The following is a 27,116-nucleotide window of genomic DNA, read 5'->3' as shown; positions in this document are numbered from 1 at the left end:
CAGGGCTGGCCCGCCGTGTCCCCTCCAGAGAGCTTGCAGCTGGGGCCCCATTCTGCTCTGCTTCTTGCCGGTGCCGTCGGGCTGTGCGTGCCCTCTGTTCCCTTTCCTCTCTTTCATTCGAAAACTCCAGAAACACTTCCCAGTGACCCCCAGACCCGGAGCACTAAAGATATTGATGAATCAGAGGAGAAGGTAAAAAGTCCGTAGCCTAGGCCTTCCCCGAAATGTTGAAGTTAATTAACATGCCCTTTGTAGGATGGTCTGATCCGGAGGGTTTGACTTAATCCTCTACTGCAAAGGAGGGCTGTTGCCATGGAGTTTCAGGGTCAGGACCCAGGATCCACAGCGAGTGTGGTCCCCACTGCTCTTGCCAGTGGTGGTAGTCCACTGGGCTTTAGAGGTTTAGCAGTTCCGGGGCTGCAGTGGGGGTAGCTGGAGGCCATTTGTGCTGGGATTCACCCTCTTTCACAAAGGGATAGAATGTAGACTGCCCTTTCCAAATCAGGTTGTACATGAGGTTGCCGCCGAATTAAAAAGATGTTAACACAGAACCACAAAGGTCATGGTGGACTGAATATATAGCCTGTTATCTTAGACTAGGAGATATTTTTGTGCTTTAAATATTAACTTCTTAAATGTAAATATGTAACACATGGATTTTTTTTTTTTTTTTAATGTTTCCTTGGTGGCTCAGATGGTAAAGAATCTGCCTGCTGTGCAGGAGACACGAGTTTGATCCCTGGGTTGGGAAGATCCCCTGGAGAAGGGAATGGCTACCCAGTCTTGCCTGGAGAATTCCATGGACAGAGGAGCCCGGCACAAACAGTCGGACACGACTGAGTGGCTAACACTTTACTTTCTCTTAAAAAAAAAATACTAATTGCCTCAAAAAATGGAAATGGCCAGGGAGCTGGACAGCCTGGGGATTCTGGACACTTGGGAGACTTGGCTTCGACTTCCACCTCGGCACTTATTTGTGGAAGACTGGAGCCAAACTTTTAACCTTACATGAGCTGTTAAAGTGACTATAAAACAGGGGTGAAACCACCAACCTAACAGGGCTGTCAGGATTAAATAAGATATACGTAAGCATTTTCTGAAATGGTCTCCAAAAGTGAAATTGCTTTTTTTTCTGTGATGCTAAAGCACACTTGCACAAATGGGAGCCTTTTCATTCCTTTTTTTGTCCCCTCTCCCTTTCCTTTTTATACCTTTGTCTCATTGAAACTTATTTGTTTTGATAACACTTTGAAATTCTGGAAACAATTTGGGAACAGCTTGCTCACAGCAACATTTTTTTTTAATTATTAAAATGAAAGTGCTGTCAATTTAAATGTAAAAATACTCTTGCAAGACCAGTACAGAACTTGGAATAAATATTGTTCATTTTTTATAAAGGCCTGTTAGATGGAATATTCTAAAATTCACTAGATGCCTCATTTCCGGATTTTCAGTTTGTCCCGAATGAAATGCTGTTAAGCAGGTAAATACTTTTATTCAACCGGTAATGCTACTATAAAATATTACTGACTTGTTTCATTCTGTTTACATTATGGTAACAGGTAAATGAGCTAGTGCCATAGTTACAAGGGGATGCCTTCCAGAGAATTGTATAGCATATTGGTAGGTTAGGAAAGGAGATACTATTGATCAATTCTATTATGCCAGTTATCTTTTACTATTATTCCTTTTAAAAAATATATTTTTAGTTTTTAAGTATAGTTGATTTACTGTACAATCTTGTTAGTTTTAGGTGTATAGCAGTGATCCAGTTACATACATAGATTATTACAAGATACTGAGTGTAGTTCCCTGTTCCTTTCCTCTTCAAAATTAGCTTTCACACAACCACCAAGTTCCGGGGATGCTTTTATTGACATACTGTATGGGGATGATTGACGGAGTCAGAAGACCTGGGTTCTAACCTTCCTTTCCTGCTCACAGGTAGGCTGCTGAGCAAGTGCCACAATCTGTCCAAGTTTCAGTGGAACATGTCATACACAAATGAAGGGGTAGAAGGCAGAATTCTGAAGTTAAAGTGGCACATATCAGAATCTCCGTGTTTTCCTATCCTGTTCCCCTGTAACAATCGGACTGCCTATTTTGTGGTTTTTGAACACTGGGGGAGAGAACAGTGCAGCGTTGTGTCGGAAGACGCGAATGAAGGCTCAGAACTCCGGTAACTGCTGCTGAGCTGTGTGGGATGTGTAAAGATTGATTCTGGACCTGGAGGAAAGGTGGGAAGAGTTATCATGGGAAATGAGGTGTGTGCATTCTCTTCACAAACATACTGCCTCTTCAAGGATCCTGGGAGCAGGTTCAACTCAGCACACCTTGTGCTTTTGCTAGAAAGCAGAGTTCTTCAGCTGGTTTGGACACCATCGTCTGTTGCATTTCCCCTCTCTAATTAGTATACTTAAGGTAACGTAGAATATATGCAAAAGAAAGTGAAAATAACCTATCTTACCGCCTAGTGATTACTATGTTAACTGCAGAATATTTTTTATTCCATTTTTGTTACGTATACAATTATTTTCAAATATTTCTAAAAGCTTATTTTTTTCCTGTAGTATAACTTTCCCCAATTTTTAATGGCTGCATATTTTTCCATCAAGAGGATCTGATATAGCTTAACCACTTTTATAGAGACTTCTCAATTTTTCATTAGTGAAAATGACATCCTTGTTGTATATATTCTGCTGAATCATGTCCCTGTTCTAGCCTGCGAGGCTATTACCAGCATGTAATTTATAAGCTTTGTAAAGGCTCTATTACCAGTATCTTCCAGAAAGGTTTCACCAACATAGCCTCCATGAGAAGGTAACTGTGTGTCCTTCACTAAATCTTTATTGATATAATTTAAACTTGACACATTATTAAATTATTAGATAAAATGACTCAAATAGCTAAAACCTATTTTCCTTTCCTGAGTTACTGGTTTGATTGAATGTCTTTCAAGTGGCTACTGGACATTTGTATATTTTCCTGAGTTGATCATATATTATTTGCCCCTTATTCTTTCTTTTCTTTATTGATTTATAATAGTTACTTATCTGGAGGTTCTTTTTCTTTTGGAAGTGAAATTAAGGCTTAATTTATCTGGTTAAAGTCTTTAAAAAACCTAAATAAAATGAAGGATTTAATAACTAGTGGAGGTTTTAATATCTGTAGTTTTATTAATGTCTTCTCTCTCTGTTGCTCTTTCATAGTAATAATCACTTCACAATGAAATGGAACATCAAATTCAAAAATGGAAGCTCTTGGAATCAAATATTTATCACAAAATGAACACTTTCAACTTTAAACATACAATCACTTTTCTCCATACTTAACTCAAAATTAGTAAACAGAATTTTATTCAAACTGTACAAATACCCTTTACATTTAGCCTGAGATTAAGCATGAGAAAGTTCAAGCTGAAGTTAGACTTCATTACCCAAACACTTAAGCATGTGAAAATAAAGCTGAGGATGAATATTCATTTGTCAAACATAATTTAAGCATTCCAATGAACTCTGACAATGAATAATGACCCAAACCAAACTTTAAACTTGCTCTGGTCTACATGATCTTCAAGAGTCTAAAATACTATTGTTTAATAATGATTTATAAAAGTCTTCAAATGACAAATTATGAAGGTATGTCCAGATGCAGAATTTTAGTTCAACATTTGTATAGCTGCTGCTTTGACTAGTATTAAAAAAACAACTTCCCAATTCTTAATATTCAACATGTACTTGAAAAGATGTAGCAGCATGGTATAGTTTATTATAAATATTAGTACCTGTAATAAAATATAAAATACAGAGTCTCCCTTTTTCAAATAGTAAGTCTCTGAATGCTTCATTCATCCTTTGGTTTCAAACCTATACAGTGCGTTCATGTGACATTGTAGATTTTGCATCGAGACAGAACACTGTACATCTGTTGGGAAGGAGGGGTGCTGTGGGAATACCAAAGCACTACATCATAGAAAGTAAACGCTGAAGCAAAAATACTTTCTGAATATATACTGTACATCATGTAAACAAACATTCATAATAAGAATCAACAAAGGCCAAAATATCATTTTCTAGGAAATCAGAATCTCCTTTCTTTTAAATCACACACGCTGAAGATGCTTTTTGTTAGGAAGAGAATGGAGCCTGTTCCTGTATTTGTTTATGTGCTTAAATATCTTGGAAACAAGTAATTGTTACATTCATTTGCTAACGGTTTGTCCTCTTCGTTGGCTGGCTGTTGCAAACAAGGAATACAGTACTATTTCAGTACTTGTTTTTCATGTAAATACTAGCTACGTAATATATAATGAACTCATTTTTATCAGTCCATATTAATAATATAAATAGATTCAATGAAGCAGTGAATTTAAAAATTTGTGCCAGGGAAACTAGTTGATAATTTGTTTCCAATAAGGCTAGTAGCAAGATAATTACTACAAAGTTAGTCTGAGCTAGTAGTAAACCCCTGATTTAGCGAGCTGAATCAAAGTCTGAAGTTAGATCATTTTATTTCCTCTATTACTGTGCAAATCTAGAATTTCCTAGGTAAGAGAGAGCGCTGGCAGCCTCAAAGTCCTGTAATAAGCTAATGAAATACTGCTTAGGTTTCTGAAATGCAGAGATACTATATGAAGAAATCTGAATGTCTTAATGATGGTGTCACAGCAGTGACCTTAGGATTTCTATTTCCTAAATGAATCAGAAACTAAGAAAGACAATTCATTGATCAATCATCAATCAAAAGCCTACATGTGAAGCAAAAAAAAATAAGATACAAAATCAAAGATGCATTTTCTGCTATGACCATATGCAGCAGTTTCAAGCTGTATGTCAACCTTGTGTACCAGCAGCAGCCCCCTCTAACAGGAAAAAGCTTAGTCATGACTGTCCCTCTCTTTTCAAAGCTTCGAGTCTTTGAAGAAGCGCATTTCCAAATGCTTCTCGGTACGCAGGGCTGAGCGTATCCAACAGGGAGTAGACTGTTTCGTGGTAGGGAGTCTGTAAATGATCGTCCACCTGGTCGAAAGCATACCCTACCACCTATGAGAAAAATGCAACAGTGAATTAAATAATCAGATTTCATCTTGGTACAGAAAGCAAAAAAAACACAAGTTTTTACATGAGTCGTTCTCTAATGACATTATGCATTTCTCAATCAATAGTCAGAATACACATATTTTAAATATCCATTCAACCTATAATATTTAAGCAATTTATAACATAAGGAACATCACCAGCAAAATGCTCTACCATTTTTTTCCTCAAAAATTAAAAGGTTTGATTTACCCACTCTTGATCCTGAAAATCATGAGAAACGCTGGTCTGGAAGAAGCACAAGCTGGAATCAAGACTGCTGGGAGAAATATCAATAACCTCAGATATGCAGATGACTCCACCCTTATGACTGACAAGGTCATTTATGAGAAGGCATTTATGACTAAAATGCCTCTTGATGAAGGTGAAAGAGGAGAGTGAAAAAACTGGCTTAAAGCTCAACATTCAGAAAACTAAAATCATGGCATCTGGTCCCATCACTTCATAGGAAATAGATGGGGAAACAGTGTCAGACTTCATTTTTTGGGCTCCAAAATCACTGCAGATGGTGACTGCAGCTATGAAATTAAAAGACGCTTACTCCTTGGAAGGAAAGTTATGACCAACCTGCTGCTGCTGCTGCTGCTAAGTCGCTGCAATCCTGTCCGACTCTGTGTGACCCCATAGACGGCAGCCCACCAGGCTGCCCCGTCCCTGGGATTCTCCAGGCAAGAACACTGGAGTGGCTTGCCATTTCCTTCTCTAGTGCATGAAAGTGAAAGTGAAGTCGCTCAGTCATGTCTGACTCTTAGCGACCCCATGGACTGCAGCCTACCAGGCTCCTCTGTCCATGGGATTTTCCAGGCAAGAGTACTGGAGTGGGGTGCCATTGCCTGCTGCCAAGTCGCTTCAGTTGTGTCCAACTCTGTGCGACCCCATGGACTGCAGCCTACCAGGCTTCTCTGTCCATGGGATTCTCCAGGCAAGAACACTGGAGTGGGTTGCCATTTCCTTCTCCAATGCATGAAAGTGGAAAGTGAAAGTGAAGTCACTCAGTCATGTCTGACTCTTAGCGACCCCATGGATTGCAGCCTACCAGGCTTCTCTGTCCATGGGATTCTCCAGGCAAGAACACTGGAGTGGGTTGCCATTTCCTTCTCTACTGCATGAAAGTGGAAAGTGGAAGTGAAGTCACTCAGTCGTGTCTGACTCTTAGCGACCCAATGGACTGCAGCCTACCAGGCTCCTCCATCCATGGGATTTTCCAGGCAACAGTACTGGAGTGGGGTGCCATTGCCTTCTCAGATAGCACATTAAAAAGCAGAGACATTACTTTGCCAACCAAGGTCCGTCTAGTCAAGGTTATGGTTTTTCCAGTGGTCATGTATGGATGTGAGAGTTGGACTATAAAGAAAGCTGAGCGCCAAATTGATGCTTCTGAACTGTGGTGTTGGAGAAGACTCTTGAGAGTCCCTTGGACTGCAAGGAGATACAACCAGTCCATTCTAAAGGAAATCAATCCTGGGTGTTTATTGGAAGGACTGATGCTAAAGCTGAAAATCCAATACTTTGGCCACCTCATGCGAAGAGTTGACTCATTGGAAAAGACTCTGATGCTGGGAGGGATTGGGGGCAGAGGAGAAGGGGATGACAGAGGATGAGATGGCTGGATGGCATCACCAACTCGATGGACATGAGTTTGAATGAACTCCAGGAGTTGGTAATGGACAGGGAGGCCTGGTGTGCTGCGATTCATGGGGTCACAAAGAGTTGGACGCGACTGAGTGACTGAACTGAACTGAACTGATCCTGAAAATACGGAAAGAGTTGAAAAAGCTATACAAAAACAGTATTTCATTTTCATAGTCTAAAACATGTTTCTACATAATTCTACATATACTGAGGGCCTTTTATAAAAGCACTATAATAATTATATTTACTATAATTAATAATTATAATACCATGGGGCTTTGTTATTCTTATTTTAAAAAATTATTTATGTATGACTGTACTGAGTCTTCACTGCTGTAAGTGTGTTTTCTCCAGCTGCAGTCAGCAGTGGCTACTCTCCAGTTGCAGTAAGCAGGCTTCTCATTGCGGTGGCTTCTCTTGTTGCAGAGCACACGCTCTAGGGCTCCTGGGCTCCAGTAGTTGGAGCACACTGGTTCAATAGTTGTGGGACATGGGCTTAGTTGTCCCATGGCATAAGGAATCCTGTTGGATGAGGGATGGAACCTGTGTCCCCTGCATTGGCAAGTGGACTGGACCATGAGGGAAGTCCCTATTAGTTCATACTTTTATCATTATTTATGTGATTTGGGCTTTTTTTTAAAATAAAGAATTCTAAAATTTACTTACAGTTTTAATTCTGGTTTATAATTAGTTATCTGAAATGCCACTTTCATGTTACTAATACATGACTTATCTGCTCAATTCTGTGAGATAAAAGGCAATGCTATCCTGTGTGTGTGTTTTTCCTGTTTGTTTTTTCCTTTAAACACAGCTAAAGCTTTTTTTCCAACAAGATTATAAGACCTATACCCTGGTTCACCAGCACAGTGTAGGGCAAAATCAACATCGGATTTGCTGACTTCACTAAAGCCTGTGAATTCCTCATACAAACTCTAAATTTTTATGACATCTACTCAAGCCATAGGAGATGGATGTTTATGCTAGAAACAGAAGCAGTGCTGTTGTTTCTAATGAAAAGCAGAGGCAGACACCTAAGGAAGATGAACTGCACCACTGTGAACCCGTGCACACTCTGTCTCAGTCCAGTCTACAGCGTACTATGATTTTGTTTGTTCCTCTCTTATGCCTGGTATCTGTGGTCTTCCTGGGAACAGGGATCATGTCTTATTTACATGGTTTGATGTCTAATTTCCGACACAGGATAGTTACTCAATAAATGTCAACTGAATCAGACAGAAAAAAATAAATATTTGAGTACCTACATGCCAGGTTTTATAACTGACCCAGATCTTTGTGCAAACTTTATTCACATAACATCCCCCAAATCTTTTTTCAGTTTTTGTTTTAAATCTCCAAGTTACAGATAAAGAAGCAGGGACTCAGGCTGACTGACTCACCCAAGGTCACTAATTCACAAAGATTTCTAACTGTCAATAAAACCTTTCCTACCTTACCAGAATGAAACAGTGTCAGAGAAAATGAATTTACCTAGGGTTATTTATTTCTACTTTTGCTTTGCCTATTTCTATTTAAGGTCCACTTCTAAACACTGCAAGTTTGGGGTACAAATTTAGGGATTTAGGAAGGGAAGCATAAAGATTAGTTAATTCCAGGATTATTCTCAAAGCCAAGATGCAGTTGTGTGGGAAATGAGAGTAGTTACAAGTCGGCTTTCAACGTAAGTGAGCCTCCACCAGGGGACACACAGAACATGTGACTCACACACATCTTAGGGAAACCGAATCCAGTGAAATAAAAGAGATGCTCACATGCTTGTTTAATGTATCACATGACATTCTTACTTGCTTAAACCATGTGCTCTACTACTTCATGATCCTGTGCAACTTTGGGAGAACTACTCTTAATGGATTTAGAAACAGAAAAGTCAGAGATTTCTGACCAAGCTCGAAGGCTATTTGTTTATTTAGGATGTGCTGTGTGACTTGCAGGATCTTAGCTCCTGACCAGAGGCTGAATTTAGCTATGAAATCACTGAGTCCTAACCACAGGACTGTGTGGGGAATTCCCAAGGTTAATTAGTAAAGTTAAATAGACATTAGTATTGGAGGAGGAAATGGCAACCCACTCCAGTGTTCTTCCCTAGAGAATCCCAGGGACGGCGGGGCCTGGTGGCCTGCCGTCTATGGGGTCGCCGAATCGGACACGACTGAAGCGACTTAGCAGCAGCAGCAGCAACATTAAACTAGACATTTCTAATGTTCATTCCTTTGTTCCACAGGTTAAAATTAAAAAAAAAATTTTAATAAAAAGTTATTCTCAGGTAGTGCTTTCTATTATTCTAAAGTCAGGATTCTGGTTTAAAGGATGCAGAGAGGTCATTCTGCCTAGAAAAGCTTACATGTAATAAATGGAAATTTATTCTTGGAAATTTGGAGGCAGAGCATTCTGCTGTGACTTAATTCTGATCTAACAGCTAGTGAATGGCGGAGTCAAGTATGATCTATCTATTTCTCTATGCATGGCTGAGCAGCTTGTGTGATCTTACTTCCCTGACCAGGGATCAAATCCGAGCCCCCAGCAGTGAAAGGGTAGAGTCCTAACCACTGGACCACCAGGGAATTCCTTCTAGTATGTTGTTTTAGTAGAAGAGATATTTATAGGAGGTGGAAAAAGATTCAACACAATGACTGAAAAATTCATCCAGTGCAGAGAATGCATAATTCTGGTAGACATGCTTAGCAAGAGATAAGAAATCTGTTTATTCGGGGGAAGACAATTATAACAAAATACTCAGAATCAAATCTGTTCCCCCCTCCCCCCCCCAAAAAATCTACTCTTATGTTGACTGAAAGACTTCAGAATTAATAAAAAAATTCCTAGGGGGGGAGAAAAAAAACTCTCTTAAAAAAAAAAAAATCTTGGAAACTACTGGGTGTCAAGTTCTCACCTAAAACTCTTTCTCATTCCCTGATTCCCGAACCTTTTGGATCAAGTGGTAAAGATTTTTTTTTTCTAAAGGGAAAAGGGACTTACCCTGAGCCCTGCTTCAGTGAGCTCCAGGCAGTATCTGTTCCTTTCTCTTGTTTCCACATTGATATAGGCCACATCGTCTGCACAGCGCAGGGTTTTTGAGACAAACATGGTGTTAACAGCAAAGAGAACATCATTTACAACTGCTTCGGCTTCCAGCCTCATGTCTTTCATATCAGTTCCTTCAAAGCCATTAAGCTCAGCTTCTTCTTCAAATCCTGACACGCCGCTCAGTTCCATGGGATTACAGTCTGTTTCCATTCTGCAGAAAACGGGGTATGAAACAGGCTTATAAAAAGATATTCACACGTTAATGTTTGATTAAAAAGCAGTTGTGCCTTGCAACTGCCATTTATTAGAAAACATCATAATGAGCTAACAATTTTTAGGAAAAATATTGCCTAAAACCATTTTCAGTAGTTTTTCATAGCACAACTACAGATACTTATAGGTTAAAAAAAAAATCTTCTCCACTTCTTCCCAAAAGGTTAACCCCATATTGGTAAGAATTCAGAATATTAATTTTTAGCTATTTCAAACAATGCCAGTGTAAAAATCTTAGTACCTATTTTTATGAATGTGAAGGATGTTTAGAACTGGACTGCTTTTAGCTATTTCAAACAATGCCAATGTAAAAATCTTAGTACCTATTTCTTTATAAATGTGAAGGATGTTTAGAACTGGATTGCTGAGTCAAAGTACATGCTCATTTTAACCTTCGATAGATACTGCTGATTCACCTTCAAAAAAGGCTGCATGATTGATACTCCACCAACAGAGTACGAGGGACTGAGTTCTTTTTCACGGCACCCTTTCTGACTCTTTTTAATATTTGCCAGTATGAGAGACAAAGAATGATGTCTCATTGTTTGAATATGCATTTCCTTGATTAAACAACTTTTGGGGTATTTATAAGATTTTATTTAAAGTTATTTTTTATGGTATATTTTTAGTTCCAAGATCATATAGCTGTGAAAAAACAAAACAAAACAGAAATGGTAATGAACTAAAGTTGCCTTAAGTCAGAGCTTAAGTCTTTACCTACTACAGGACACTCAATAGTTCCTTTTGTGACTTCTGGATTTGGGGTTTTGCCTAAGAAGCAACCTGCCCCATTCCATGATTATATTTTAAAGCCCTCTAAATCATCATCTTCTGAATTCTCATTCTCTATCTCTATAGTTAACTCTCTGATTGGTCTGGAATTTATTCTGTATAGCTTTATTTTCCAAGTGGATAGCCTACTGTCCCAACACCACTTATTGAATAACTACTTTTTTTTTTTTTTTTTTTACTGTTTGCTTGAATTGGCTCGTATATTATACTTTCAAAAATATTATTTCCTGTGTTAATTTGATCCAATATTATTGCCAGTCTGCTTCTGCCTCTCTCTTCTGTGACTAGTGGAACAGTTGAGGACTGTTAAAAATTAGAAATATATGAATAAGTGAATGTGAAACTGCTTTGGAATGTAAAAACAGCTTTTCAGAATAAGATATAATTTCTTTTTACCAGTAGACTTTATGAAAGTAAATTAAGATTTTATTTTTCTATATGGATTAAGCATCAACTGTCCTAACTGTCGGACGACTCTTCAACTTGCTATGAACATTTACTTGTACTGTTTTTCTATTACTTTACAAATTCCATCCCTTTTCCTAAAGTTACCAACTTGTGCTCTACTTGTGTAGTGTTCAAAATTAGTGGTTCTCAACTGTGGCAGAAACCCCATCTCAGAGAAAACTGAACCAAAACCTCTGGGAGATATTTCTGGGTATTTTTTCAGAGTTTCTGGGTGATTCTACTGTCAGGCCAATGCTCTGAATTATTAGCAAACCTCTTAAGGGACTAGAGTTTCTAAAACTGCAGGTTATTTGCATATTATAAAAGTCAAAACTATTTGCTAAAGACCGTTTATGATAAACTATATGAAGCTATTTCAAAAAACTACTTAGCAAATGCACAAATAATATAATCCTTCAACTCTATTTCAAGTAATGATATGTTGTAACTGGCCCTTTATCTTGTTTCCCACAACACTTGACAGAATTAGTCACTAACAATACAATTATAAACTTATCAATTATTGCTAGAGGAATTTGTCAGATAACTGAAATCTCACATTGACTTACTACATATGAAAGTGAAAATATTTGATTTTCTAAAAATCTCTCCCTTCTCTAGAAATAATCATTATATTCCTTAATATTTTACTTGGCTTTACGTATAAGAAATGAGCCCATTTTTTTCCCCCCACAAAGTCCGGTTTGAAGATTTTGAAACATGCCTGTCTACTATAAATCTCTCAATATCCTGAATGCCAGACATCTTTATTTTGCTCAAGCAATCAAGTATCTCAATTACAGATGTCAGAAATAATAACTTACATGAAAAAGATGTTTACATGAGAAAGCTTGACAACAACCAAGCTTTTAAAGAGTCTAATTCATCGCAACTAGGACCACGAGGACACGGAAAGCTGAAGACTCCAGTACTAGAATGTAAGAAATCCTCACAGGCCAGTAAAGCAGGTCATCAAACTGTTGTGGAGTAATTAGCACCAAGGGGGCAAAAAAAGAGAAAGACACCTTTCCCAAGACTGTAACTTAGATGTTTCTCTGAAATGCTTCTGAATGATGCATAAAAGAGCAGACATATCCAGAACTTTCGATGATACATATAAATCAATAGATTTTCATACTGAAGCATTATATAAGTTAATAACATTTTAAGCTATCATTATTTTAAGGTATTATTACAATTATCTTTTGTTGGTTATGACAAGCTTTTGATTATTCATCAATATCATTTCCCCTTCCAAATAGTACCCAGATTTTCCAAGTGGAATTATAATACCTCCCCTTCTCCTACTGAGTAGAGTCACCAAGAAATTTGAGCAAGATTGACCCCAATCCCATTTGAAGACTGTCCTGAACTTAACACACAGAAATCTTCCCAGTCACTTTCATGCAGAATAGTTGGCAGCACCCGGGCCCGGCTGCTCCTGGTACGCACCCCAAGACGAGGGAAATCTGAGGATGATGCTGACAATGGGGAGAGAACAGAGGCAAGAGATGCACAGAGAAATGAAGCCAGAGCCCTGGATGCTGCCCAGTCTTCGCACTTTTCAGTTTGTGCAGCCAATAAATTCCTGTTACTTTACTGGCAACTGAAAGCACACTGAATTAGGCGCCTCCCCCAAATGAAAAGCACTCATAACCCAGCACTTCATCAGCTTTACAAAGAGGTTTAAAAAAAAAAACCCCAAAACAGCCCTGGGCTTCCCTGGTAGCTCAGTGGTAAAGCATCAGCCTGCCAATGCAAGAGACTGGGGTTTGATCCCTGATCCGGGAAGACCCCACAAGCCACGGAGCAACTATGCTCGTGTGCCACGAGTACCGAGCCTGTGCTCTAGAGCCCAGGAGCCACAGCTACTGAGTCCACGCACCTCAACTACTGAAGCCTGTGTGCATAGAGCCCGTGCTGCACAGTGAAGCCACCACAATGAGAAACCCATGCACCGCAACTAGAGAGAAGCCACTGTTGGCCACAACTAAAGAAAGCCTGCTCGGCAACGACGACCCAGCACAGCCAATAAATAAAATTTTTAAAATATTTTTTAAAAAAGGAACCCTGATATTTTTGTGCCTGTTATGTAGAAAGTGCTTAGTGAAAGCTTTGTAGAATGTGAGTATCAACATGTATATTAGTTTCCTATTGCTGCTGTAACAAATTACCACAAACTTAGTGACTTAAAATACAAATTGTCCTTGGATTCTGGAAGTGTGAAATCTAAAATCAAAGTGTTAGCAGGGCTGCAGTCTTTCTGGAGCCTTCGGGGGAGAATCTGTTTCCTTGCCTTTCTAGCTTCTAGAAGCCACCTGCATTTCTTGGCTTATGGTCCCTTCCTCCACTTTCAGAGCACATCACTTCAGTCTCTGGTCCTGTGGTCATATCTCCATTTTCTCCTGTACTCCCTTTTATATTGGGCCCAGCTGAACATCCAGCATATTTCCCCAGCCGAGGCTTAGGGTTGGTGCTGCTGCTGCTGCTGCTAAGTCGCTTCAGTCCTGTCCAACTCTGTGCGACCCCATAGATGGCAGCCCACCAGGCTCTGTTCTTGGGATTCTCCAGGCAACAACACTGGAGTGGGTTGCCATTTCCTTCTCCAATGCATGAGAGTGAAAAGTGAAAGTGAAGTCGCTTAGTCCTGTCCGACTCTTAGCGACCCAAAGGACTGTAGCCTACCAGGCTCCTCTGTCCATGGGATTTCCCAGGCAAGAGTACTGGAGTGGGTTGCCATTGCCTTTTCCGAGGCTTAGGGTTAAGGAACTACAAAGTTCCTCTTGTCACAGCAAGTAATAAGTCACAGTTTCCGGGGACTAGGACGTGGACATCTTTGGGGAGGGGGGGTCGTCATTAACCTGCCTATCATTGTCCATATCCTATAAGCAGGGAAAGGAGTATACAGGTAGGCAAAGAATCTTCCTTTTCTGACTTTCCTTTTTGGAACAGTCGTAAGTTACTTTCAAAAGGAGTACCTGTCCAGTCCACTGCCTTCTTTGGGAAGGTTCCTTACTCACAGGTTTCATGACCTGTATTCTGTTAACTCCAGCACCATAATCACAGAGAAACGTACTGGGGATGCCTGTTTTACTTAAGGGCAACATTTTGAGGCTTGTAAGGGGTTTATGAATTGTCCTGAATCAGGAGCTCTGTTCAATCATCTGATTTGGACGGTGACTGGCTCATCCAACCAGATCCTCTCTAGAGTGAACAGAGAGCCAAAAAGCATGAACTCAGTGTGTGATGACAGGAGCCATGGAAGCGCAGCAGGGAGCCTTATGGATGGGGCACTAGAGAAGAAGTTTCTACATTTTGATTATGCATCCCAGTAACTAAAAGTATTTTGAGCAGGTACCTCATTATATGTATTTTTATTTATATTTACTACTACAATTAGCCTATCAAAACATAGAAATATGGATTTAAAGAGAAGGTAAAAAGTTTCACATTTCATATTTACATATGAAAATTTCAAAAATTTCATATTTTTACCTTCTCTTTAAATTCATATTTCTATGTTTTGAGTTCTTTACCTGTGCTGTCCAACATAGTAGCTACCAGGCATATATGGCTTCTACTCACTTGAAGTCTTGCTAGAGTGACTGAGGAACTGAATTTCAAATTTTATTTAATTTTCATTCATTTAAATTTAAAAAGCCAGTGGCTACTATATCAGGTAGCACAGGACTAGACCTCTGTGAATACTTGTGGATAACATAATGAATTTGTTGTTGTTCAGTTGCTAAGTCCTGTCTGACTCTGTGACCCCATGGAATGCAGCATGCCAGGCTCCTCTGTCCACTATGTCCCAGAGTTTGCTCAGATTCATGTCCATTAAGTCAGTGATGCCATCCAACCATCTCATCCTCTGTCGTCCCCTTCTCCTTCTGCCTTCAGTCTTTCCCAGCACCAGGGTCTTTTCCAATGAGTCGGCTCTTCACATCAGATGGCCAAAGTATTGGAGCTTCAGCTTCAGTATCAGTCCTTCCAATGACTATTCAGGGTTGATTTCCTTTAGGATTGACATTGTTGAAAAAAATCAATAGACATAAGGTACTAAATTCAGCTTATTTTATATATGAGTAGCAAAATTCGGAAACAAGCATGTTAGAAAATCTATCTTAGCTATTCTATGGAGGGAAATTAAGCACCAGTGTTTCAAATGGTAAAAACTAATGAATTACTTCTAGTTTTTAATTCTTGTCAATTTAGACTCTATGTATCCAGCATTTTTCTAAGCCTTAGAAGATTAATTATGTTCACTGATAGTTTACAGCCTCATTTGGGATATATGACAAGCACATCAAATATGTACACAAATATTAATGCCATATACATGCAACATAATTATAACATAAGAAATGTATAATTAGAGAACACAATGACATGCCTTGGTTCTACTACAAACTTACCACTAAACATGTATAAACTTGGGCTGGCCATACAACCTCAAAGGGTTCATGGTGTTCTTGTTTATAGAACAAGGGGGAATGAACAGGAAATTCTTGACTGTTTTTGAGAGCTCTGACATTCCATGATTTACTACATAATTGTTAGTTACTATGGAGCTTGACTCATGAAAGAGGTCAGTCAAAACTGGGCTTGAATGGGCACAGATAAAGAGATATTAATAGGCAGAGAAGACTTGAGAGTTGTGAGGGATTCTTCAGAGGGAACAATGCATAAGCAAAATCCAGGGAGTGCCAGGAACTGTAAGGAGACTAACTTAGGTAGTCTACAACAAGGAAAATGCTAAGGGAATAGTAAATGTGAATGGCCCAATTTGAGAGGGAGCTAATGCCTAAAACAACAGAATTTGATTTTTATATAATTGGCTGTTTTAAGCTCTTGACAACGCGAAGAGTGGTGTCTTTAAAGTAGGTTTCCTATAAGCAACAAATAGTTTGGTCTTGCTTTTTCAAACTGATAACTCTACTTTTAATTGGACTGTTTAGACCATTTATGTTTAGTATGATTACTATGATTGATGCGGTTACTATCTCTTTTGCTGTTCTCTATCTGTCCCACCTGTACCTTATTTCCTTTTCTTATTTTTCTACTTTTGAACTGATCACTTTTTAGGATTCTATTTTAAACCTATTGATGGCTTTTAACTTTTGAATGTTTTTGGTGGTTGCTTTAGAGTTTACAGTATACATCTTTAACTTATAATATCTTCAACTGTTCTTTTATTTAGAATTAACTTCTTAGTTGCTATTTTTTTTTTAATTTATTTTTATCTGTGCTTATTTTTTACTCTCTTTTCCTCTTTGTGTTTCACTTTGAACAGTTTCTATTGTCATGTATTCACATTCTTTTCTTTTTTTTTTTTTGCAGTATCTAATCTCTTCTACTTGGGTCCTTTTTAAAAAACACAATTTCCATGTCTCTTCTTAATTTGTTCAATCTTTTCTCTATTTTTTGAATATATGGAATAATTGTAATAAATGTTTTAATGTCATGGATATTTCTGGGTTAGTTTCAACTGATAGTTTTTCTAGTTGCTATGGGTTGTATACTGCTCTTTACACGCATTTTTTGACTGGATGCCAGACTTCACGGATTTTACCTTGTATTTGCTGGATATATTTTTTATTCCTATAAATATTATTGAGCATTGCTCTGGGATGCAGTTATCTGTGAAAAGCTTGATCCTTTCAGGTTCTGCTTTTAGGCTTTTTAAAGCAGCAGCAAAACTGATTTAGTCTCTGGTTAATTTTTTCCCCACTGTGGTGGTAAAACCTTTTTGGGTACTCTACCTGATGGTCTATGAATTATGACATTTTTTTTCATTCTGGGTGAGAGGAACTGGAACTATTGCTGGTCCTGTTTGAACTGTGAAAATTCCTCTAATTCTTTTGGGTAGCTTCTTCACACCTAGTTGTTGATCAGTGTGTTTAGCTGCAGACTGGAAGGGATCCTCTGTACATATCCATGGCACTCACTAAGAAGCTCTCTACCATCTAATACTCTTTCCCAGCTGCCTGGCCTTCCTGGACTCCTAGCTTCGTATCTTCAATTCAAGTAGACCCCTGGGTTCTACCTGGGCTTCTCCTCCCAAGGCCATGCTTAGACATTCTCTCCAGGCATCACTGTCCTTTGCTGCTTAACGTCCAAAATCTTAAGACCATTGTTTCACATTATTTCTGCTCACTGTTTTGATTCAGGTGGAAGCGTAAATCTGGTCCCTGTCACTTTATCTTAGCCAGATGTAGAATCCTATTACCCAGTTTTGAGCTAATTTTGCAATCTTTTTTAAAAAATTTTATTTATTTGGCTGTACTGGGTTTTAGGTATGGCATGCAAACCCTAATTGTGGCATGTGGGATCTAGTTCCCTGACCAGGGATTGAACCCAGGCCCCCTGCATCAGGAGCTCGGAATCTTAGCCACTTCCAGGGAAGCCCCTGCAGTCTTATTTCATCAGTTCTTTCATTGATTTTCGTCTCTCTTATATGACTTTGAATCAACTTTACCATATTGTTTGTTGTTTCATCAATGAGTTAATTACATTTTTGACACATGCTTACTATATATTTGTATAAGACCCATACTATTTTACTTAAAAAACTGTATTTTAACACTGCTTTAAGACTTTTTAATCCTTCCAAATTCAGCTCTGACACATGTATTTTAGGATTCTCTATCTGATCTTAAGGTGGAGTTAACCACTATATCCTGCTTCCTTTCTGTACATATCATACTTCATGGCAAATGGAGGTCTGTGGTATGACTATCATGAGCACAGTGTCTGGCATAAAGCAGGTCTTCAATGAATACTTTCTGGATGAATAAACCAAAGAAAAAGTACTTTCTGCTTTTCAAGCTATAGTACTTAAGTTAGCTCCATGACACTGGGCAAAAAGCTACAGGATAAACATGGTAGACACTTCTGGAAATATGTATCACTGTTAAAGTAACAATATTATGAAGTTTGATGCAAAATTGCCTAAATTTTAAAGCAAATGGCAGTTTCAAGCCATGTCCTCTTTAGGTTGGGCTTCCCTGGTGGCTCAGGGTAATGAATTCGCCTGCCAATGCAGGAGACACGGGTCAATCCCTGGGTCAGGAAGATCCCCTGGAGAAGGTAGTGGCAACCTTCTTCAGGATTCTTGCCTGAGAAATTCCATGGATAGAGGAGCTTGGCAGGCTACAGTCCATGGGATTGCAAACAGTCAGAAAGATTTAGCAACTAAACAATAACAACAAAGCTAGTTTAACCTTTATTTTCCATAACACATAACATTTAATGTTTTCAAGAGCTCTGAGATGTTTATTTTGAAATTAAAAAATTTAAATCAGTATCACTTGCAGCATTACTAACGCACAGTACTTGTAATTTAGATAAAAACGGCTTATTTTTCCATTTATACACTCATTTATAAAATTACTCTGCACCCTACTTTCAACAAAGACGCACATACACAACCTAGTCATAATAAAAATCAAGCCGAGTGCTTCAGCTGATTAAGGAAGAAGGTGAGGGTAAAGAAATACATAGTGTTCATTTGAGAAGTTTTTTTTTCTCTCGAGATTTAATTTAATTAGGCAGCTCATGAATCAGGCAGAATTCCATCTGGCAACGAGAAGTACACTCCTGGAGAAGTTTTTTTAAACTGTAAATAAGCAACCAAACTATAACCCCATAAACAACCTTTCCTTCAAAACCAGAAACTAAATGAGATTTCTAAGAAAAGACTAAAAAATGAATGCGTAACCACCAAAACCAAGATAACACCGGGAACTAGCTTTTTGTTTTTATATAACCCTCTAGGTTATATAGAGGATTGGTACTATATTTAGTATAAGGTACATTCTAACTAAAAGAGATTTATATCTAAAGAGATAGAGAAATAGAAAACCTCTTTGTTTTCCATTTAAAATCTGGCTGTCTACCAGACTCTGGGCAATATTCTGTTGCCAGCACCTTCAAAAATTGGAATACCTTACAGGCATTTTAATCTGGTACATTGCATCACCTTGCATAAAGTTTCCAAATGATTCCTTATAACATCATACATAAATTATTTAGGAACCAGCTCTTACTTCATCCGTTGGTATAATTTGGGGGCTGTGTTAGCAGTTTGGGGAGAACTCATGAAACTAGTTATCAAGATATCTAAAACCAAGATATCAAGATCACAAAGTTCTTTATTCTCCACTTCTTAATTCAGTGGACTTTGTTTCATCTCAAATTTACAGCATCAAAGAGCCAGCAACAGACTGTAGATTTTTCCTTGATGGCAAAAGAACGGGCCTAGAAAGAGTCATACATACAGCATAATCAAAGAACAGAGCCAGAAGGATTTCAAGGCAGTGTACAGACATGAAACTTACATTTTGAAAGAAAGTTTGATTTTCCAGTTGCCATTACAACAGTCAGCTGAGGGCTAGAATGTAATATCTTAATCATGATCACAGTTGACCCTTGAACAACACAGGTTTGAATTGCACATGTCTACTTATGTGCAGATTTATTTTCAATAATAAATACCACAGTACTACATAATCTGTGCTAAGTGAACTGGTGAATGTGCATTGTATATTTAGAGAACTGATTTAAGTTATGGGTGAATTTTGAATTTTGGGAGGGTTGGTGTTCCTAACCACAGTGTTGCTCAACGGTCAACTGTACTTTTATTTGTCTCACACGTCACAGTCTGGAAAAATCCTCTTGTGAACAAGAAGTGGCCACATGGTGTGATGTTTAAAGGGCTCTTCTGAACAGACTGATCAGGGCTGGAATCTCAGCCCTGTCACTTGTTCGGAGACTTGGGGAAAGATCTTAATCACTCTAGTCACACATTCCTCCTCCCTAAAATGAAGCCAAAAGGAGCAACTACCTTAAAGGGATCCTGACAGAGCTAAATAAGTGACTATGCGGAAAGCGCTTGGCATGGTACTGGGCACAGTAAGCAAGAAATATTATCTGTTAACTATTATACATTAAAAATAAAAGTACTTACATATCTTTAAAGAAGAAAGATTGACCTTTTTAAAAAAATAAAAATATTTATTTGGCTGCGCAGGTTCTAGTCGCAGCATGTGGGATCGAGTTCTCTGACCAGGACCATACCTGGGCCCTCCACACTGGGAGCTTGGAGTCTTAGCTACTGGACCACCAGTGATGTCCCAAGGCTGACCTTTGACCTAAGCTCTTTGACTCCAAGTTCAGGGCTCCTTGGGCTTCCCTGGTAGCTCATTCGGTAAAGAATCTGCCTGCATCAGTGTCTCTCTGTGGGAGAGGGAGAGGGTGGGAAGATTTGGGAGAATGACATTGAAACATGTAAAATATCATATAAGAAACGAGTTGCCAGTCCAGGTTCGATACACGATACTGGATGCTTGGGGCTAGTGCACTGGGACGACCCAGAGGGATGGTATGGGGAGGGAGGAGGGCGGAGGAGTCAGGATGGGGAACACATGTATACCTGTGGCGGATTCATTTTGATATTTGGCAAAACTAATACAATTATGTAAAGTTTAAAAATAAAAAAATTAAAAAAAAAAAAAGAATCTGCCTGCAGTGCAGGAGATCTGGGTTCAATCCCTAGGTTGGGAAGATCCCCTGGAGAAGGGAATGGCAACCCGCTCCAGTATTCTTGCCTGGAGAATTCTACGGAGCCTGATCACAAAAGACTCGGACACGATTGATGGACTATCATTTCCACTTTCAGGGCTCTTTATAGTATGTGAAGTGGCTATGGCTTTGGCCTCTTGTGGCTCTGAGAAGCATGTGACATGGAACACTACCATCTTACTCCTGTCACCGCAGGCGCAAGTCTTAAAAGGCCAAAATCATCTCAGCTTTTATTTTACATGTTAACATGGATTCCTTGCAAGGATGATTTTTTTGTCATAACCATTCAGCCTCTGGTATGTAGCCTCTGACCTGTCATTACAATGTTTGGTTGCTAATTACTTTCATCACCCTCACTTAATTAATGATTAACTGTTAACATTTTGTGATAGTTCTTTGTCTTTGATAAAACATAAAACGCTGTTAGGATGAGTTTGTACCCTATTTGAGCTAGAGGTAGAATTAACGACAGATCTTGAACCTTAATAATTTATGCTGAATTTCTCCTAGGAAGCATAAAACGGACCCAGCAACACACTTAACACTCTTAAGACAGTATGTTTGTTTTTACAAAATCTCCCAGTTTTTATTTTCCTTTTCTGATATTTGAAATTTCACACATTCTGTGGACAGTCTGAATGTAATTCTATATTCCAAAAAGAAATCAATTATTTAACATTTCAACTTGAAAAAGTAAACTCTGTCCATTCATCAAAAGTCTGGTTCAAACCTCCCCAAATCTTGACTCCCTGTCAGGCGGGCTCCTGCACTTTCATATTATTTTGTTTACTCTGCTTTTATGGGAAGCATTAGAATTATTCATAAGTACAGTTTTTTATCTTTCAAATATATCCAGAATCCAACTGTTTTTTTCCCATCTTCACTTCTACAGCTCTCACCCAAGCCACTGTCACTTCTGCTGGGAAGTGAAAGTCTCTCAGTCGTGTCCAACTCCTTGCGACCCCATGGACTTATACAGACCATGGAATTCTCCAGGCCAGAATACTGGAGTGGGCAGCCGTTCCCTTCTCCAGGGGATCTTCCCAACCCTGGGATAGAACCCAGGTCTCCTTCATTGCAGGCAGATTCTTTACCAGCTGAGCCACAAGGGATGCCCTCAATCATTGCAATATCTTTCAAACTGGTCTTGCTTTTTCATCTGTGGGCCTCTTACCTCCATATAAGTCTATTCTCAACACAGCAGCCAGCATGATCTGCGAAGACTTTAGCCAGGTTATGGCACTTCTTTCCTCAAATCCATTCACTGACTGAGTAAAAAGGCAAAGTCCTTATAGAGACTGCCCCCTCACCCCCAAGCCTCCAGCTTCTCTTTCCTTCACTACCTCCCGATGTTCCTTGAGCTCGCTAAGCATCTCTTGCCATAGGGCCTTGCACGCTATTCCCCCTGCCCAGAAAACTCTTGCCGGCATCACCCACCTTGCTCCCCAGCTTTCTCTAAGTCTCTGCCAAAATGTCACCCATTAAACAAGAGAGGCCTTCCCTTACTCCCTATATAAAAGTGGCAAACCTATCTCCTCTCCTTTATATTATTTTTTTCTATAGCGTTTACTACTGCATATATTTGTTGTTTGCTTCCCCCTCCTTCAATAAAATGTAAGCACTCCACGAGGGCAGGGACTTAATCTGGTCAATGCTGTACCCCCCAGCACCTAGAACAATCCCTGGCACACAGTAAGCAATCGATAAATATTTACTGAATAGAGGAATGACCCCTTCACTACAGATCATAGCTCCCTGAATTCCTCTGTACCTTTTTCACATCACCGATTGTGAAGACTTTCACTCAGTGGACCCTGAACAAACATTTAAAACTAAAGAACAAAAGAACTGAAGTTACCAAGAAAAGAATGCGTGGGACAAATCTACAGAGAATGCGGGGGACTAGAATCCCAGCACCTACACACACTGGAAAGCACAATGGTTCTCAAATGAAAAGATGGTTGTGGAAGGGGAACCAGAGCTTTCCCCACCTGCCAACATTTCTGGGCTCCATTAATATTTCTAAGGCAATTGTGAAAGTTATCCTGTCTGCCTGCAGTGCGGGAGACCCACGTTCAATCCCTGGGTTGGGAAGATCCTCTGGAGAAGGAAATGGCAACCCAATCCAGTACTTTTGCCTGGAAAATTCCACGGACTGAGGAGCCTGGTAGGCTACAGTCCATGGGGTCGCAAAGAGTTGGACAAGACTGAGCAACTTCACTTTCACTTTCAAGGCAATTGTGAAAGTTATCCATGTGTAAATAAAATCTTAAACCAGTATTCTTAATTCACTAATCTTTTTTTTTTTCCTTTCCACAGTTGGTATTTATTAATGAAACCAGGATCCTTTTAACTCAGACAGGACAAATCAACAAAGTGATGGCAAATTTACAATCATTTACTAAAGCTTACTTGAAGCAGGCCTTGAGGCAACCATCCCAGCTTTTAAGCTCTCTTCTAATGAAGTGATAGATTCTGAAATACCAAATAATTTAAGCAAAACCAGGCCTCTAAGAGAATTTATAACTTATTAAACTTTTTACACTCTGAAAACTAGAACCTCTTAGTGACAATCCCACAAGACTTTCCAGTAAGTTTATACAATTAGTTTCCTCTGACAGGTTATAAGACAAACATCCAGTTTGCTTGAGTTTTTAAGATATTTATTTATCTGGCTGCATTGGGTCTTAGTTGCCACACGTGGGACCTTAGCTTCCTGACCAGGGATTGAACCCAGGCCTCCTGCACCCGGAGCAAGGAATCTTAGTCACTGAACCACCAGGGATGCCCCCAGACTGCTTGAGTTTTAAAAGGATATTTCATTTACCCCACCTGAATAACCAATAAAGACATAACTTGGCAAAGGGAAAGAAGGGTTTAATTTACTATTCTTGATTAAACTGCATGTATCAAGCCTGGTTTCTTAATTCATACATTCATTTTTACATGCTCATCTTACTTCCTCCAGTTCTTCCTTGAGTCTGTGCTCGTGACCACACATTTTTCCTTGTTATTCCTGATTTAAATCAAAATAATGGGTATCTTCCCATTATTTTGGCTCAGTGGTCAAGAACCCACCTGCCAACGCGGGTTCGATCTCTGGGTCGGGAAGATCTGGAGGAGATGGCAACCCACTCTACTATTCTTACCTGGAGAATCCCATGGACAGGGAAGCCTGGCGTGCTGCAGTCCATGGGGTAGCAAGAGAGAGGGACGGGAGCGACTAAACAACAACAATCGGGACCCTACGGAAATCGTTTAAGCATCCTAACAATCTCTGGAGATAAGATATTACTAACACGCTTAAGAAGAGGGCGTCAGAGCATGAGAAGTGGATGGCATCACCGATGCAATGGACATGAACTTGGGCAAACTTCGGGAGATGGTGAGGGACAAGGAGGCCTGGCGTGCTGCAGTCCATGGGGTCGCAAAGAGCCGGACGCGACTGAACAACAACATGCTTAAAGGTGGCAAGGACTCAGACAGGGCGGCCGGTGGCCGGCTCAAGGAGCTTCCTGAACAAACGCCGGGCTAACAGGCGCCGGGCACAGGGTTCTAACCCGGGACACCTGGCTTTCGGGCCACCGAATACCGACCGACACACGCAGGCCTCCTCTGGGTGGACCAAGTTGGGAGCCGGCTCCGCCTTTGCAGGAGTTGCCTCCTAAAAGGCAGAAACACGATTGCGCAGACTGCCAGACCAGCACACGTACTTTTGCCCAGGTCTCCGCGGGGTCGGAAGGCTTTGGCATGGATCCGAGAAAGCGGTTCTGCCCACAAACGCCTCGGAAACTCAAGTTTTGGGGTGAGGGATGAATAAAGCGCTTTGGAAGCTGCAAGCCACCAGACAAGACGGTAGAGAACAGGACGCTTCGGAAAACAATACCTGGACGAGGCGGGCAACGAATAACTTGCTGACAACGGACACCGGTCAATAACTGGGGGTAGGGTTGGGGGGGGCAGGGATGCTCCCGAGAGGCTGCAGCCCTTCCCCGGGGAACCGGAGGCGCCCCGAGCGCCCGTTTCCTGCGTCCAAGTCTAAGGTGAGCGGGAACGGCCCAGGCCAGAGCCGTCCCCAGAGCCCCCTCAGCCCGGGCACAGGACCCCCTTCTGCAAGCCGTCCCCTCACGGCCTGGTCCTCCGCGCTGCGTCCCCCTCAGAAGGCCCTCGGCTCATCCCCGAAGCCCTCCCACTCGGTCGGCCGGTCGCCAGACGCCCGCCGCCGGCCCCAAGCCCGCTCACCTGCGCGCCCCAAGTCCTTCGTCTCCTCCCTCCCCCGGCGTCTGGAACCGACCCGCGGCCCCGCCCCCTGCCCTCCCAGCCCTCGCCCCGCCCCCTCGGAGCCGGAACTGCTCCCTTCCGGGCCCTTTTCCCCGCCTCCCTGGCCCCCCAGTGTGGCGTCACTTCCGCCTGTGCCCGGCGGCGCGCCGGCTGTCCGGGTCTCGCGCACGCGCCGCGCCGGGAGCGTCACAGAGCCGGGAGCGCGCGCCCCGCGGATGACAACAAATTCGTCGTGCGGGCGCTGTGGAGGTGTCCACCTCACTGTGGCCTTAGGCCCTGCCGTCTCCCCGCGTGCTCTCTTGTACCCTTCTCTACTGCCGCCAAGGACCCTCCTCGGAAAACCCCCCGGGCTTGGGGCTAACGGGGACTCCTCCGCGACTTGTCCCCCCCCAGGCCTAACGCGAGCGGCGCCGCACAGGCGATGGGGTCGCCCTGAGGGACGCTCGGAGCCGAACGGGCATGGAGGGGCCTCCCCGGGCTTAGGCTTCGCCGAGGCCTGGGCAGGCCGGCCCCGGGATCCGAGGCGCCGCCACCAACGCCGCCGCTGCCCCCGCCGCGGCCTGGAGCCGGAGCCTGGCCGGAGCCCCCAGGCCGGAGCAGCCCGCTGCCCTGCCAGCCCAGCTGCCAGCCCTCACCATGCCTTGGCCGTTTTCGGAGTCCATCAAGAAGAGGGCCTGTCGGTACCTCCTGCAGAGGTACCTGGGCCACTTCCTGCAGGAGAAGCTGAGCCTGGAGCAGCTCAGCCTGGACCTGTACCAGGGCACCGGGTCCCTCGCTCAGGTCCCCTTGGACAAATGGGTAAGAGGTGCTGGCGGCCAGCCGGGGTGGAGGGAGGGGGACACAGTCTCCTCCTCAGGGCGATCTAAACCAGTGTCATCGAGGACGTGTGACGTTCCGTCCCTCCCTGGGTGTTGTTTGGCTCCAGGTAGGGTAGGACTCCGAGAAATGTGTTAACAAGTGTCGTTCAGTCCGTTTCTAGCAAGTTTGCCCTTCCAAATCACGTGTTCCAGAAACTTAGCAGAGGTAATGGAGTCCACACTGCGGCAATCAGTGGAATCCGTGATTTGGGATGGGGGGTCTGTGAAGCTGGCTGAAAGGAGTCCGTGGAAGGAAGTGACCCGTGCTCTGCTGCCCCTTTAGGGTAGGAGGGCTCTTGGGGTTGTGTGCGGACAAGTAGTATTTCGTGGGATGACACTCCCCAGAAAGACCGAGGGTGGGGAGGACCTGTGGGGATGTCAGAATGCCTGGGGTATTCCTTTATTTATTTGGGGTTGGTCGCTTTCACCCCACGGCCTCAGTCCAGCGTCTGGCATTTAGAAGAAAGTTAGGTCTCCTTTGCCGGTTTGTTTGCTTTGGATCCTGTAAAGGCCAATCGCACGATGGTCGTGTGGCCCTAATAGGGATGCTTGGTTGTGCTTGTTTGCTTCACTGTGACAGATCGTAAAAGTGGGTGTTGCAAAAGCGCTGAAGCTGCACTCTTGTGTTCTGCTTGCCATCCAGAGGTTGTGAATTGACTCATATTAACAGGTGCTTCATGTATCGTTGTTCCTGCATCCGTGTGCTCAGCGCATAGTATTTTACTTCATGTATATTTCAGCTTTGAGTTTGGCAAGAATGAAGGGGTTCTCCCAAGTTTCCAAACTCTTTATTTGTTCCCCTAGAGTTTGCTGCTCACAGTTTGAATCGGTTTTACTGTTCTGAAGTATCACTGTTCTGTTACTATTCTAAAACCTTTCCAACAGGGTTTACATTAAGGAAATCATCAATATAGGTGACTTTTCTGTGGTAATTGGGCAAAAGAAAAGGAAACTTTTTTTTTCTTTTAGTGTAAGTTGTGTAAAAAGCTCAAGTGTTTTGTCTTTTCCTTTTATTTAAAAGCATTTTAACAGAGTAATGACTTTCTTAGTCATAGAAACCCAAAAAACTCACATTATGGTAACACCTTATTATGACTGTTGAATGAATTTGTAC

At 41.3% G+C, this 27,116-nt stretch overlaps 2 protein-coding genes and 1 long non-coding RNA gene across 11 annotated transcripts in view; 2 read left to right on the top strand and 1 right to left on the bottom strand.

The window, feature by feature from the left end:
• Nucleotides 1-8: 8 nt before the first annotated feature.
• On the top strand, nucleotides 9-4,701 carry LOC113879776. Of its 2 annotated transcripts, none has more exons than XR_003507455.1 (2): nucleotides 9-192; nucleotides 1,945-4,701. It is a non-coding gene; the product is annotated as an uncharacterized LOC113879776 (long non-coding RNA). The 2 variants fall into 2 exon arrangements; XR_003507454.1 differs by lacking the exon at nucleotides 9-192 and adding an exon at nucleotides 828-1,483.
• GSKIP (GSK3B interacting protein) lies at nucleotides 3,151-25,186 on the bottom strand. 2 transcript variants are annotated; one of them, XM_027521563.1, is made up of 3 exons: nucleotides 25,107-25,186; nucleotides 9,723-9,981; nucleotides 3,151-5,042 (listed from the first exon to the last, which is right to left on the bottom strand). In XM_027521563.1, the coding sequence occupies exons 2-3, from the start codon at nucleotides 9,978-9,980 to the stop codon at nucleotides 4,881-4,883; spliced, it is 420 nt and encodes a 139-aa protein (XP_027377364.1). In that variant the 5' UTR covers nucleotide 9,981; nucleotides 25,107-25,186; the 3' UTR covers nucleotides 3,151-4,880. The 2 variants fall into 2 exon arrangements, with proteins under 2 accessions (XP_027377364.1, XP_027377365.1); XM_027521564.1 differs by lacking the exon at nucleotides 25,107-25,186 and adding an exon at nucleotides 15,143-15,292 and having other exon boundaries at nucleotides 4,859-5,042.
• A 593-nt stretch (nucleotides 25,187-25,779) lies between these two features.
• ATG2B (autophagy related 2B) overlaps nucleotides 25,780-27,116 on the top strand; it is an 80,064-nt gene continuing 78,727 nt past the window's right edge. For 5 of the 7 annotated variants that reach the window (XM_027521558.1, XM_027521559.1, XM_027521557.1 and 2 more), the window contains exon 1: nucleotides 25,780-25,943. In XM_027521558.1, the coding sequence (XP_027377359.1) occupies nucleotides 25,782-25,943 (162 nt within the window). In that variant the 5' untranslated portion in view covers nucleotides 25,780-25,781. The remainder of the gene's footprint in view (nucleotides 25,944-27,116) is intronic. The other 2 variants (XM_027521561.1, XM_027521562.1) reach the window with 2 other exon arrangements.

The sequence above is a fragment of the Bos indicus x Bos taurus genome, chromosome 21 (assembly GCF_003369695.1).
Source record: "Bos indicus x Bos taurus breed Angus x Brahman F1 hybrid chromosome 21, Bos_hybrid_MaternalHap_v2.0, whole genome shotgun sequence".
NCBI classification, from domain to species: domain Eukaryota; kingdom Metazoa; phylum Chordata; class Mammalia; order Artiodactyla; family Bovidae; genus Bos; species Bos indicus x Bos taurus.
The sequence above is the reverse complement of the archived record's forward strand: the minus strand, read 5'-3'. Positions and strand labels throughout refer to the sequence as shown.